The sequence below is a fragment of the Macrobrachium nipponense genome, chromosome 18, assembly GCF_015104395.2.
Source record: "Macrobrachium nipponense isolate FS-2020 chromosome 18, ASM1510439v2, whole genome shotgun sequence".
Lineage (NCBI taxonomy): Eukaryota > Metazoa > Arthropoda > Malacostraca > Decapoda > Palaemonidae > Macrobrachium > Macrobrachium nipponense.
The window spans coordinates 70,117,085-70,132,084 of record NC_087211.1 but is presented as its reverse complement, the minus strand read 5'-3'; the positions used below and the strand labels follow the sequence as shown (position 1 = coordinate 70,132,084).

Below are 15,000 nucleotides of genomic sequence, written 5' to 3'. Positions count from 1 at the left end.
GTAGACTAAATATCTATATCCTGACAGGTCTCAAAAGGGGAGGGTGGAAGGGTAGGGAGCAGAGGGACGACAAAACTCATTAGTGCTATGGTCAGGTACGATGTTTACAAATATGATAACTATTTTGCATAAATATATACTTGCTTCCTTGAAATTTAAGCATTTTACAGATTTCTGTTGTCTTGCCAATAGAAACTGCATTGGAAACCAGTATTTATGACTGGGTGGTTTATATCATGGTCATACCCACCTGCTGGGCAAACGATGTGCTGATCTGGAGCCTGGATTATCCCTCTGAGGACTTAGAGTACTTAGCTACAGAGGCCTTGGACTTAATGGACTTGGCTTAAGGTATTTGGCCATTGATGATTTTATATGATTCATCATAATAATACTTATTAAAAAATTCTCTGTGACTACTTTTCCAAAATTACCTGTTCAACTAGTGCATATAACCGTATTTTTTATGATGAATTATTAAAAATCATCAATTGCCATATTCTGGTTATTGACTAAAGGTTAATCCAAAAGAAACCCTACAATAACTGGATCTGTGTTTAAAAACACAGACATGTAAGCCCTTTGATGACCTTCGGTGTAATATACAAATACACTTGCTCCACAAGTGACCTGAGGACTTATGGCTGTTGCACAAGGAAGTAGCTGAAGTTGAGAATAAATCCTCATCGTGGTGATATGAAGTACTGAACCCTGAATTCTCTAACATACAAGAACCTATATATAAATGTAAACTTATAATCAAATATGATATGTCCGAGTTAATGGGGAGAACCTCGAAGGACCAAATTCTGACAATTCTTGAATCATTATTTGTTAAACAGATTGTTACCCAATTAAACGCCCTGTCCTCTTTCACACTCCGTACCTTTTGCGAGTGTTCCTGGAACCCCAAAATGGCATTGGTTGTCGCTCGTCTTTCTTCCTGCTTAACAATATGTAAGCTTCCTCTTCTTGATTTTACTGTACATTTATTAGTTTTAATCCTAATTGTATTTTTAGATTTAATTTTTGTCTGAGTCATTGTAATATTTGCAAGAATTTTTTGTCATTTTAGCCTTCGAAATGAGACACTTGTGGTTTAAAACGTCGGCGATTGTGATAAAGACATCTAATTTCGATTTGTTTGCCCTTCTCCTACTTCTGATATATATATATATATATATATATATATATATATATATATATATATATATATATATATATATATACATATATATGCATATACATATACATATACATATACATATATATACATATGCATATAAATAATATAGTTAGATAGATAGATGGATAGATAGATAGACACAAAAGACAGAATAACATCTAGTTAACGTTTGTGAACATCTTGGCTTTAAAAGCCTGAAATAGCGTAAGATCCTGGTCAGCTCCAAACATCAAATATCACATTGATGCTGCAGGATATAAGTCTGCCTTCTCTCCTACGTGTGAAAATCAGGAAGCGCCCGAGGTACTTCTGGTATGCTGCGCCGAGCTCTGGGAAATACAGGATATTTTGGAATGTTTGAAAAGCATCCGTGTTATACAGGTCACAAGCAGTGTGCGGAAGCGAGGGTTCTTAATAAAATAGAGGTAGGTGTTTGACGCTTGATTGAATAAACGGGAAAGAGTGTTTGCGTTGCACAGCAGAAGGAAAACCAGAAAATCTCGCTTGTGTTGCATCATAGTGTGTTGCCTCTCGCTGTCTCGAGAGAAACTAGGAGAAATATAGCAGAATTCATTTGTGAGAACAAAACGGGGTGTATCGAGAGATAACGAAAATGTAAGATTACTTTTAAACGTTCTGTTTAAAAATTAAGAAATTAATGAGAATCCTTCGTAAAAACTGAATCTTTTCCTTCATGACTTTGGAGAAGAAAGGTAATTTAAACTGTAGTAGATCAGGGAGGAGGTTGTAAGGTTGTATAAGTGATTGGACTTTGGTTCCAAGAGTGAATAAAAACTGAGTATTTTAAAGAATTCTGAAATGTGCTTCAGTATAAGAATATTGTCGGTCAAGAGAAGATTGCTCATAAATACTCTTGGAAAGAGTAATTGCCAATTAGAGCGAATTAGATGTTAAAGGACATTTGTCGCTCGAATAATATATATATATATATATATATATATATATATATATATATATATATATATATATATTATTTAAATTCTATTTGTATAAGAAGTGTATTTACAGTGTGTATATATATATATATATATATATATATATATATATATATACATATATATATATATATATATATATATATATATAATATATATATATATATATATACATATATATATATATATATATAATATATATATATATATATATATATATATATATATATCTAATAAAAGGAGCCCATAGAAACACCAAAATACAGAGAGAAAAGTACTATATTTCAGAGACTGCTGTCTCTCTCTTCAGGTATGTGAATGAGAAAAGTTTACAGAAAAGGTGGTATTTATGCCAAGAGATCCGTCCACAAGTAAGCCAATTTAGGTCACCCCCGCTGATAATCTTCCTTTAATCTTCTTAAGCGTTGGTTGAATGAAAACCTCGTCGATGACATCTGAAATCCACGCGCCTTTTGAGATGTTCATTACCTTCTTCTCTTTTATTAAGGCCGATTCCATCATTTGACTCTTGTACCGGCAGTTGCTGCTATAAATTACACGTGACAAATTCCAGTTTATTCTATGGTTATGTTCATTTATATGGTTGAAAATAGCCGAGTTCTGTTGTCCATACCTAACTCTTACCAATAATTTTGCCCCAAAAAGTTATTTGGTTTAGATATGTGGATGACATCTTCTGTATTTGGCCAGTTCACGAAAATCTCCCGGAATTCCTTAATTATCTCAATAATTTAGTCCCTTCTATAAAATTTACCGTAGAGGAAGAAAGAAATTGTAATTTGAATTTTCTTGATGTAACTGTCCATAGAAATGATAGAAACTTCACCTTTTCAGTCTTTCAAAAATCAACTAACATTGCCTCTTTTGTTCATTACTACTCCAATCACCATAAAAATGTTAAATTCTCTGTTTTTTTTGGGATGTTTCTAAGGGCTTTACATGTCTGTAGCATGCAGTTTATTGACGCTGAAATTAAAACTATTTATGATATTGCAATGAAACTTAAATACCCTAGGACTTTTGTAGATGTGGCATGGAAAAGAGCTAGAAAAACATTGTATTCAACTAATGACAAATTTGAATTTAGTAAGAATAACATTCTAAAATTACCCTATGATGAAAGGTTTTTAGATATTCCTAGAATTTTAAAGCTTTTTAACATAAATGTTGTTTTCAGTAATATTAATGTCAAGAGTTTAATAATCAAAAATTCTCCTAAAGATCTTTCAGGCTGCATATATGAAATTCCTTGCAAAAAGTGTGATAAAGTCTATTAAGGACAAACCGGTAAATCTCTTTCACAACGTCTCAAACAGCATCAGTATTCTGTGAGAACTGGGCAAATATCGAATGCATTATTCGTACATATGAGAGATTTAGACCATCCTATAAACTGGAGTCAAGCAAGAGCCTTAATCCCATGTAATGACACAGATAAAAGGAATATCATTGAATCTTGTTTCATCAAGTCAAATAATAGAAATGTTCTAAATTTAAGTCTTGGTTTATTTAAGCTTGATGCTTCCATAATGAAAAATGTTGTAGATAAATATAAGCAACAAAATTAATATATTCAGTTTTTACATGTTTTGGACTGTAAAGAAACTTTGTAATTTCGGTTAGGGTCAATCTGTTTAGGTTTGTGACCGTGTGATATCCGATAATCCTGGATTATCTCTTTTAATTTTTACCCTTTTGACAATTAACCATCTGGTATTCTTGATCTTGTGTTGTACCTGAGACCTTTCTCTCCAATAGTACCTCATTAACTCATTGACAATGTCTGAGTAAAGACGAAAGCGCTTGGATTTCTGACTATCATTTTCCTGTGGAATTCGCTTATTTATGAAGTCACGTGCATCTACTGTGATTTTTTAAACACACACACACCCATATATATATATATATATATATATATATATATATATATATATATATATATATATATTATATATATGGGTGTGTGTGTGTGTGTGTATATATTCATATATATAAATTTGTGTGCTTTGCTTCTGTTGATGAATAGTTCATGAGGTAAATGGTAAATACAACGGATATTATTGCTACCCAAGGATGCCTAGTGAGCCGGTGAAGAGCAGCCTGAGATCTTGTTGGCTTCTGCTCAATTAAGTTAAATAAAAAATGTCAATATTCTTAACTAATCTCTCTCGCTTCTCTCTCATTCTCTCTCTCTTTCTGTATGTTTATTTCAGTACCTCACAAAAATACTTACACTTTTACTTACGCCCAACTAAAACCTATTTCAAGAACGAGGAAGGACTTTGGTAAAATAGCATAGGAACATCTTTCGACGGGAGAGGTTTCTACCATTTTTCCTCTTACCGAGTTTTACGGTTTTGTAGGTATTTTATTCTGTTTGAATTTTCGTTGAAAATTATACACCCAAAAATAATTTTGACTGCACACGGTAGAACTAAATTTGTATTTCAATCTTACATTCTGTGAGACAGGCAAAAGCTCTAGGATTCATAATAAATGAAAAGTGAATTAAAAGGTATTATTATTATTATTATTATTATTATTATTATTATTATTATTATTATTATTATTATTATTATTATATTATTATTATTATTATTATTATTATTATTATTATTCAGTAGTGGACGAAACTTATTCATTTGGAACAAGCGCACATAAAAGGGGCCACTGACTTACAATATAAGTTTCCTAAGAATACGGTGTTCATTAGAAATCCCACTTATCAAAAAGGGAAAAAAATTAATAAACAGATAAATTAATAAAAAAGTGTAATGAAAAGGGTAATGTGAAGGTATTATTCCAAAAAAACAACAAGGCGTGATTCGATCTCCAGCTTACTCGGGGACCGTGCTAAATTCCAAGGTCAAATAGCTCGTTGTTTCACCAACGAACATTAAAATAAAATACGCGATATTTTAGTAGAAATAATTTTTCTATGTTTCTTAACATGCGCGTTATTAATTTTTCACATTTTCCTTCTTATAAATAAATCATAAATATCCTATCCTAAAATTTCTGTATCTTTAACTCAACGCAAAACACCTTTTTTCAGACCTTTTTAAGGTTTTCCATAGACCTTTCCCAACGCGCTAACAAGAACAAAAATGGCAAGAACAACAACAACAAGACCCCCAAGAACAAAAACAACACGACTACAGCAACAATAAGAACAAGAACAAGAAAAACAACAATCAAGTTGTTTTTAGGGTTACTCCCCGAGTAAGCGAAAGCGAACCAAAATATCCAGAAAAGTACAAAGAGAAACCACAGGATTCCAAAAATGAAACGAGGAACAGTTAAACGAAGCCGCGGAAGTACCTGACAAATTGGCCAACCAATTTAATGACTCCCCAAAAGCGTGAAGAGAATTACAAATGGGCGGATGGTGACAGGGCACCTTTACGCTCACATAGAAAACTTCACGAGTGCTCTCGAAGGGGGTCTTTGATTGGCCACCTGTCATAAATTTTTTGTTCCTAATTAGATCTAACCAGTGATTTCGTTAGTGAAAACTAAGAAGCGGCGTTAGCCAATGAAATTAGGAGGAATGTTCGAACAAATATTGCAGGAGATAAGGAATGATTTCGTCGACGGTGGTATAAATCGCAGCTTATTTTTATTTCCAATAACCTGGAATTACTAATTTTAATAATTTCTTAGTATTTCATTCTGATATCAACAAGTATACCGCCTGTTGAGAATTCTGTAGTAATAAATCCCGTCTTTATATTATGCTGTATCTTACCAGTATTACATAAATTCTCACTGAAGTGATAACATATTTTTGACGAAGAGAATGGGTTATCTTTTAAGTAAAATATTTGTTGTTGGGGAATAAAGTGGCCTTGTGCCAACACAGGCTCTTGCTCCCTGAGCATCCTTAAAGTGAAGAATTTACTTAAGGAGTTTCCTTAGGAGCTAATCTTCTGGATTTTTCTCCATAGCCAGAGGGTATTGAATGAATATACATATTGCAATAGGTTTAGCTATATTTTAGAAAAAATAGTCATTGAAGGTTTATTATACAAAAAAGAGAGACAGAATGATTAGCTATTACAAGCAGCACAATTTGAAGCTTCTCTTTATAACAATACAAAAATAAATTTAATTTTTATAACTATTTTTTTTACCTGAATTAAGAAAAAGTTCTGAAGAAACATTTCAGTCACATGATAATCTCTGCTGATATTCGTGGATAAATCTTGCAATAATGGGAGTATTCATTAACGACCAAAGCCTAGGCCGTAACCTCCAAGCCCACCAAGTCCTCCTCCGAGGCCGAGGCCTCCAAGACCTCCTCCAAGTCCTCCTCCAAGTCCTCCCAGACCTATTCCATGTCCCAGACCGCCTCCAAGACCGGCTCCGTATCCCAGGCCTCCTCCAAGGCCTCCAAGGCCTCCTCCAAGTCCCCCCAGACCTCCAAGTCCAATAATAGGATCAGCAGAACGCTTTTGTCCGGCAGCAGCGAAAGCAACCAACAATGCGAAGACCTGGAATAAATACATTTTAATCTTTTTTGGAGGTAACCCTGGAATCGGTTCATTATCCCGTTCAACAAATATAAAAACGAGAGACCACTTCAATAAACGCATCCTTCAAATGGACGCTGTTGTCAAATATTAGGGAGGATAGATGCTGTTCGTTCATGGCATTACTGTGGACGAAATTTAACGGATGTAGGATTTTATGAGGTCAGGTCTATCTTAGCTTTATTTATGGCGTTTCAACTGATATTAGATTACCAGCCCATCATGTGAATATTTCTTCAATCTAGTTTTTAGCTAGTTTTCATGGGTATATCTTTCCTTGGAAAATAAATGTCATAGATAAGGGATTTAATGGGTGAATTACTCAAGACTAACTTAGAATTGATATCTAGAAATACAAGCATTCTTAGCCTTAAATGGGTAGGTTACTAAAGGCCAATTGGTAATTGACATAAAGGAATTCTACTATTGCAAACAGTTGTCAAAATTTTTCTAATGATTTATGTAGCGCTATGTATTCCTGAGCTGTAAATCAAATTGCACTAATACAACAGCTACATGAGTTATTCAAACAAGAAAGGAACATCTAAACAACTGAACAAAAATACGAATTTTAATTCTTACCAAGAATTTCATCTTTCCAAACTTGTTGTAGCGGGAACGAGAGAGGACTGGAGATAACTGTGCTCTACCTGCCCCGAAATCTGGCTTATATATGGATGCGCGATGGAAAAAAAATCATATTGTGTTTTAGTAATTTTGTCAACTTCGACCACACCCTCCTATGAGTCGGTGTCATTGACCGTTAACCGAGTTTATTATTGCCTTGGCAGTGGACGGAAAGATTGTCTTTGTCCCTGATGTGCTTTAATGATAATGTGTGGAATTCCTTTCGAGTTTTAAATGTATATATATATATATATATATATATATATATATATATATATATATGATATATATATATATATATATATATATATATATATATATATATATATATATATATATATATATATATATATATATATATATATATATATATATATATATATATATATATTATATATATATATATATATATATATATACATATATATATATATATATATATATATATATATATATATATATATATATATATAGATTATATGTTAATATGGCTATGAAATATATTCTGCTAAAGCAGAATTCCAACGAATAAAAGGAGCCCACAATTAAAAACGCCAAAATGCAGAAAGTAAAAACTATATTTCAGAGATCTGCTGTCTCCCTCTTCAGGCAGGTAATGAATGAGAAAAGGTACAAAAAAAGCAGTATTTGTATGTGTGTATATATACGCATATATGTATATATATATATATATATATATATATATATATATATATATATATATATATATATATATATATATATATATATATGTATATATACGGGTTCCGCCGGGAACATCCTGATATATACTCTTTACTTATATCTCACGCGCAATTATGACTTCAAAAGTCTTCATGCACTAATAAACCTGTAGTTACCTATTTCCCGGACTCTTTTTATTTGTCACTGCTTGAGCTACCATGAAGGAAGTACAAAAATGAAAATAGTAACTAAGATGACATTTATTAAGGAACTAAGCTTTACTATTCACTGCCGTTGCGTTGATTGGTGCTATGGTGCTTTTTAGAAGGATATGCAAATGATGGTTGACTTTCGTAAAGTTGGATATGATTTCAACGCAGAAAAACTATAAACAAACTTCTGGGATTGTAAATTACAAGACTAGGCCTATAAAATACTATTAGTATCTTTTTATAAGTTATGATAATTGCAGAGAGAGAGAGAGAGAGAGAGAGAAGAGAGAGAGAGAGAGACGAGAGAGAGGAGGAGAGAGAGAGAGAGAGAGAGAGAGAGAGAACTGAAGTGATTTCCTTTCATTCAACACAATTCACTTGCAATAATTCATGAGCAATCTTGTTTACGATTAATACGCTGATTCGAATCGGTATATTCTTTAAACACTTAGATTTTCCGCCGACTTTTATGTTTTTTGCAAAGATTCTGCTGCCTTTCTTGCATTTCCCTTTCTATGCTTCGCCTTTTTTTTTAATCACAAGACAAAAATTAAAAAAATTTAAACTCAGCAAAATTCAAATAGACTCCGATATCCTTACTGTGCTTCGCCTTTTTTTTAGTCAAAAGACAAAAATTAAGAAAATTTAAACTCGGCAAAATTCAAATAGACTCCAATAATTTCAAATGTCTTTACTGTGACGTTCAAGTCTGGATTTGGCTGGTTACAATTTTTTTATGGCGATATATCACTAACAATCAGAGGACATTTTTTTTCGCTTGTAAAATTATTTTGACTCCTTTACTAAACGATTGTAGTAATACTATTGTTTACTTATATTGCTCTTTCTGATTTTTTATGTGTATTATCTGTTTCTGCCAAATTATTAAAGGTTATTTGGTTTTGTCTGTAACTCTTATTGTCGAGTTTCCTTTGTTCGACATAGAGTATTTTTCTATATGAAGATTTACACATTTACACATCTTGGATAAGAATAATCATTTGAATCATACATATACATCCAAGTTCTGAAAAATATTGTGCTCACACGTATAGATATTAATTTAACATGTATTCATATAATTAATTATTATATATAATTATTTATCAATATATATAAATATATATATAAGTATATAATAAATTATATAAATAGTAATTTAAAAAAATATTTTATTATAATAAAAACTTATATATATATTAAAATTTTAGATAATATAATATATATATATATATTATATTATATAATATAAATATATATAGATATATATTATATATATATATATATTAGATATATATATATATTAGATTATTTATAAATAAATTTTTTTAAATATGGAAAAATATTTGTGTGTGTTAAGTATTTTCAAATATTCCCTCATGACCGTTCATTTATCTTATGATAAGGAAATACTTCTATAACAATATAGGCCTTGTACAAATAACCTTCAAATACGCCCCTGTAAACAGTTATAGTTACATATTTACTGATCTTTTTGCTTATTCTTTTTTATTGCATTTTGTAATATGAAGGAAATGTGCAAATGAAAGAAGTAACGAAGATAACCCTAATTAAGTCCAACTGTCAATGACAGTTACTTTGAATGTTGCTGTTAGGATTGTATGTAAATATTGAGTTACTGTCGTTAAGTGGAATATGATACAGACGAAGCATAGCTATAAAAGGACTTCTGTAATTGACAAAGATAAGTTAGACTATAAAATACATTAGAATATTTCTATCAGGTATGGTATGTTCCAGAGAGAGAGAGAGAAAGAGAGAGAGAGAGAGAGAGAGGGAAGCAGTGATTTCCTTTCATTCAACTCGCTTCATGTACTATAATTATTGATTATTGAGCAATCTTGTATAGTGTTTAGAAGCTACAATAAATCAGTGTATTCCTTAAACATTCCAATTTGCCGCCTTTTGAAGCTTATTGCAAAGTCTCTGCTACTCTTTAGTTTTTTGTTAAAGAAAACTATCGTGCCGCCCTTTATTCTGTCTGTCCTCAGATTTGAAAAAAAACTACTGAGGCTAGAGGGTTACAAATTGGTATGTTGACCATCCACCCTCCATTCATCAAACATAACCAATTGAAACCCTCTAGCCACAGTAGTTTTTATTTCATTTAAGGTTAAAGTTAACTATGGATCGTGCATCTGGCAGCGCTTTCCGGAGGCGTGGGAGGAAGTACCCTCGCTCTGCCGCATCTGGGAATCAACTGATGAGTTCCCGGTCGTAGCTGATGGTTTTATACAGCATTATACGTTGCACAGAAAACTCGATTGCGCAGAAGAAACTTAGGCGCATTTTTAAAAAAACGCCCCTTTTTGGGCTTCGCTTCGTCAATTGCTGACAAAAGTTTAGGAGATTTAATTTTAAGGAAAGTTCAACAGATTCCGGTTCCTCGAATACCTGTACTCACGTTCTTCTCCAGATTCGGCTGGTTATAATTTTTTATTGCAGAACCTCGCCAGCAATCAGCAGGTATTATTTTCCGCTTGCAAACTTATTTAAGCTCCTTGATGAACCTTTTGCGGTAATATTGTTTTTTTTACTTATATTGTTGTTTTCGTATAAATGATTTTAGTTTTAGGAGAATTTTTAAGGATCGTTTAGTTTTATCTTTCATTCGCATTGTTGCTCTTCTCTTTTCTACAAAAATTATTTTTCGATATGATTTCTTTCATATTTTGGACAGTTATGATAACGCGTACCACTTACACATACACATGAGGGCACATGCACACACATATATGTATAACTATGTGTGTGTATATACACACTACACACACACACATATATATACATATATATATACCTTTATTTATTTATATATGTATTAAGATGTATATATGTATATATACTATATATGGATATATATATATATTATATATATATATATATATATATATGGGTCGGGGAGTTGGGTAAAATTCGCTGGTATGTCAGGCCTTAGTCGCCTGCCATGAAAAAAACCATAGGTTCGTAAGTACTTAGGTTCCAACTCCATTTATGTCCTTTGTGCCCAAGTTGCTAATGCCCTGGACTCTCACTCGAACGACAAGGGTTCAATCCCGTGGTAAGTCATATATATATATATCATATATATATATATATATCTATATATATATATATATATAATTCTTACATCACCTGATTCATATAGATTATTCGAGCTACAAATGTCCTTTAATACCTAATTCGCTCCACCTTGGTATTAATATATTTTCATATATGTTAACTGAAGGGGAATTTTTGTTGTTGATAAGAAATTCGTCGGCTCTTGGACTCGAATTACGGAAACTAAGAATTCGTGACCTACAGTGACGCGCTTTAACCTACGGGACCATCAATGAGAGGTTAACATATATGAAAAAAATATTAACTCCGAGGTAGAGTGAATTAGATATTAAAGGACATTTGTAGCTTAATATCACATCACAACAGGAGAAAAATAAGAGACTGGCCGGTTTCGATTTTATTACTAAGCCATTGACGAATGACTGATATTGGTAGGAATCCCAATATATATATGCTAGGAGGACAGTACAGATAAAGATACAAACCCGTGGAGGTTAAATATCCACACTTGACAAGTGTCATAGAAGAGGGAGACAAACTTCATTAGTGCTATGGGCAGGTACTGTTTATTGATATGATAATCCTTTTTTTTCGTGTCTGTTACCTTCTTAAGAATTTAAACATTTGCTAATTTCTTTTCTTTTCACATCAAATTCAACTTCAAAAGCTTTATTTCGGACATAAATGGCCATAGACAAACACATAAATAGGCTATACACATACATAAGCATATATAAAAAGCCTCCAAACTCAAAAAGGATAAAATTGAAAATAAGTATGAGAAATGATTATGAAAGAGAGGTGAAAAATTACGATATGAATGAGATGCGGATAATGAAACTAAGTGATTCTTCCTACTAAAAGGGCATATACATCTGTAGCATATCAGAACAAAACAAAGAAATACTATATTCGTGCATAAAGAGCTCACAAAATGCACTAAGCATAAATGAGGCTTTTCCAGTGTTTGAAAATGATTTGTCATTCCGGTTTATACAGTCACGGCAACTGCATCGGACACCAGTATGGAGGACTCGCTGGGTGATCTATTTCAGGGTCATACCCAGAAGTGCTGATCCTTAGCCTGGATTAGCTCTCGGAGGACTTAGACGACTTGGTCACAGGAGCCTTGGACTTGGTGGACATGACTATAAGAACTTTGGGAATTGATAATTTTGTAAAATTCGTCATAAAAATACTTCCTATTGAAAAATTCGCTGTACCTACTTTCCCAAAACGACCCATTTTACCAATCTTCAGCTAATGTATATAAAATCTTTTTCATGATGAATTGTACAAAATCATCAATCGCCATATTCCTGCTATTAATTATTACCGAGAAAGCCTTTTATGATTGGAATTTTATATAATATAAAGAAAAGCTAATCCTTTCAATGACCTTCGGTGTAATATAGTACACATTTGCTTACCCCAGCAGATGTGACTTGGCGAACTTATGGCTATTGCACACGGTGTCATAGCCACCAGACTACGAGAGAGAGAGAGAGAGAGAGAGAGAGAGAGAGAGAGAGAGAGAGAGAGAACTAATAGGGCTCATAAGATGACGTACTAATTGGAAGGAACGCTTTACTCTGGAGTGATTCATGGTCAATGACAGCATTAATATACTTGAATTTCGGGTGTGGCCGAGGGATTTACCAGGGATTTACTCTTGTGGTGTCCTTTCGTATATATAAAGGCGTTTCTGGAGCCTGACCAGTATAACGCAAGAAGCCTTCGTCGTGCAGAGACCCACTAGTTAAAAAGATAAACATGAGATCTTTGGTAAGAAGGAAAAAGTGTCAGGTCGCATTTAACATACATTCGTTTTTATATATTAATGACAATGGTCTTAATTTTATTTCTGAAGAGAATTAAGGCTTTTTCTAGTTACAATCCCTGGACATATTCAAAATTCTTGCTATGCGCAAACAATTCAATCTGCAATGTTTATCTTTTTTTATTGAAAAATATTAAATCTGGCAATAAAAGATTTCTCATATAACTACAAAAACTCTCTTACTTTTCCATTCTCTATCTGTCTTTCTCTCGTTCTTTAATAAGATATATTTGATATTCTCTCCAGTTCGCCGTCCTGTTGGTAGCCTTAGTGGCTGAGGCTGCTCCCGGAATCGGCTATGGAGGTCTTGGAGGACTCGGTGGACTGGGCCACGGAGGCCTTGGACTCGGTGGTCTAGGCCTAGGCCTAAACGGAGGATATGGTGGTGGATACGGTGGCTACGGAGGTCTCTTGAGTGCTGGAAACTATGCCAACGGCTACAGCCATTCCGATGGTTACAATCATGGAAACCATGTCTTGAAAGGCTTTGGAGGATCTGGTGGGCTGAACCATGGCCATCTTAACACACACTTCCTCGGGAAGCGAAGTGCTGATCCTGAACCTGTAGTAGGCCTAGGAGGACTTGGAGGACTTGGAGGTCTAGGCTTAGGCCTAAACGGTGGCTTCGGTGGAGGATATGGTGGCTACGGAGGTCTCTTGAGCCTGGAAACTATGCCAATGGATACAGCAATTCCAATGGGTACAGTCATGGAAACCACATTGGTAATCAGTACGGAGGACTAGGTGGGCTGTCCCATGGTCATGCCAATTTGCTGGGAAAGTGAAGCGCTAATCCTTGACCTGTACCTGAATGAGCCCTCATACTGACCTTTGAAAGAATTTATCGATGGATCCATACAAATACAAATTGACGCTTACGGGTATAAGAGAAACATGAATGCATCTTCAACTGAGAAAGCGTTTCTTATTGTACATTGAGCATATATAGAAAAATATATTTTATCTTTGCAGCAAAATTGAAGTATTCTTCCTCCTATTTCCTTTACCTTGAAGCATCTGCACATATTAGAATATCAGGGTTAAATATATGGTGATGACTTTACAAATAAGATATGATTATATTCCGGATAAAGATATCATTCTTTTCTAGTTTAGATTATTCATTTTCACCAATAATAAAAGAGAATCACTTGTAGACTAAATATCTATATCCCTGACAGGTGTCAAAAGGGGAGGGTGGAAAGGATGGGAGCAGATGGACGACAAAACTCATTAGTGCTATGATCAGGTAAGATGCTTACAGATATGATAACTATTTTGCATAAATATATACTTGCTTCCTTGAAGTTTAAGCATTTTACAGATTTCTGTTGTCTTGCCAATGGAAACTGCATTGGAAACCAGTATTTATGACTGGGTGGTTTATATCAATGTCATACCCACCTGCTAGGTAAACGAAGTGCTGATCCGGAGCCTGGATAAGCCCTCAGAGGACTTAGAGTACTTAGCTACAGAGGCCTTGGACTAAGTGGACTTGGCTTAAGGCATTTGGCGATAGATGATTTTATATAATTCATCATAACAATACTTATTAAAACATTTGCTGTGACTACTGTTACTTAAACTACCTCTTTAACTAATGCATATAGCGTATTCTTTTATGATGAATTATACAAAATCATCAATCGCCATATTCTGGTTATTGAGTAAAAGTTAATCCAAAAGAAACCGTACAATAACTGGATCTGTGTTTAAATACACAGAAATGTAAGCCCTTTGATGACCTTCGGTGTAATATACAAATACACTTTCCCCACAAGTGACCTAGGGACTTAAGGTTGTTGCACACGGAAGTAGCTGAAGCCTAGAATAAATTCTCATCGTGGTGATATGAGGT

At 33.5% G+C, this 15,000-nt stretch overlaps 2 protein-coding genes across 3 annotated transcripts in view; one reads left to right on the top strand and one right to left on the bottom strand.

Annotated features, from left to right (window-relative positions):
- LOC135196816 (acanthoscurrin-2-like) overlaps window positions 1–14,119 on the top strand; it is a 15,476-nt gene extending 1,357 nt beyond the window's left edge. Inside the window, exons 1-2 of one of the 2 annotated variants that reach the window (XM_064223605.1) lie at window positions 12,982–13,087; window positions 13,389–14,119. In XM_064223605.1, coding sequence (XP_064079675.1) covers window positions 13,076–13,087; window positions 13,389–13,886 — 510 coding nt within the window. In that variant the 5' untranslated portion in view covers window positions 12,982–13,075 and the 3' untranslated portion in view covers window positions 13,887–14,119. Of the gene's footprint in view, window positions 1–12,981; window positions 13,088–13,388 lie in introns of those variants that run through there. The other variant, XM_064223606.1, reaches the window with a different exon arrangement.
- LOC135196814 (acanthoscurrin-1-like) lies at window positions 6,138–7,426 on the bottom strand. The gene is made up of 2 exons (XM_064223604.1): window positions 7,278–7,426; window positions 6,138–6,656 (listed from the first exon to the last, which is right to left on the bottom strand). Exons 1-2 carry the CDS (start codon window positions 7,287–7,289, stop codon window positions 6,390–6,392), a joined length of 279 nt encoding a protein of 92 aa, XP_064079674.1. The 5' UTR covers window positions 7,290–7,426; the 3' UTR covers window positions 6,138–6,389.
- Window positions 14,120–15,000: the final 881 nt, after the last annotated feature.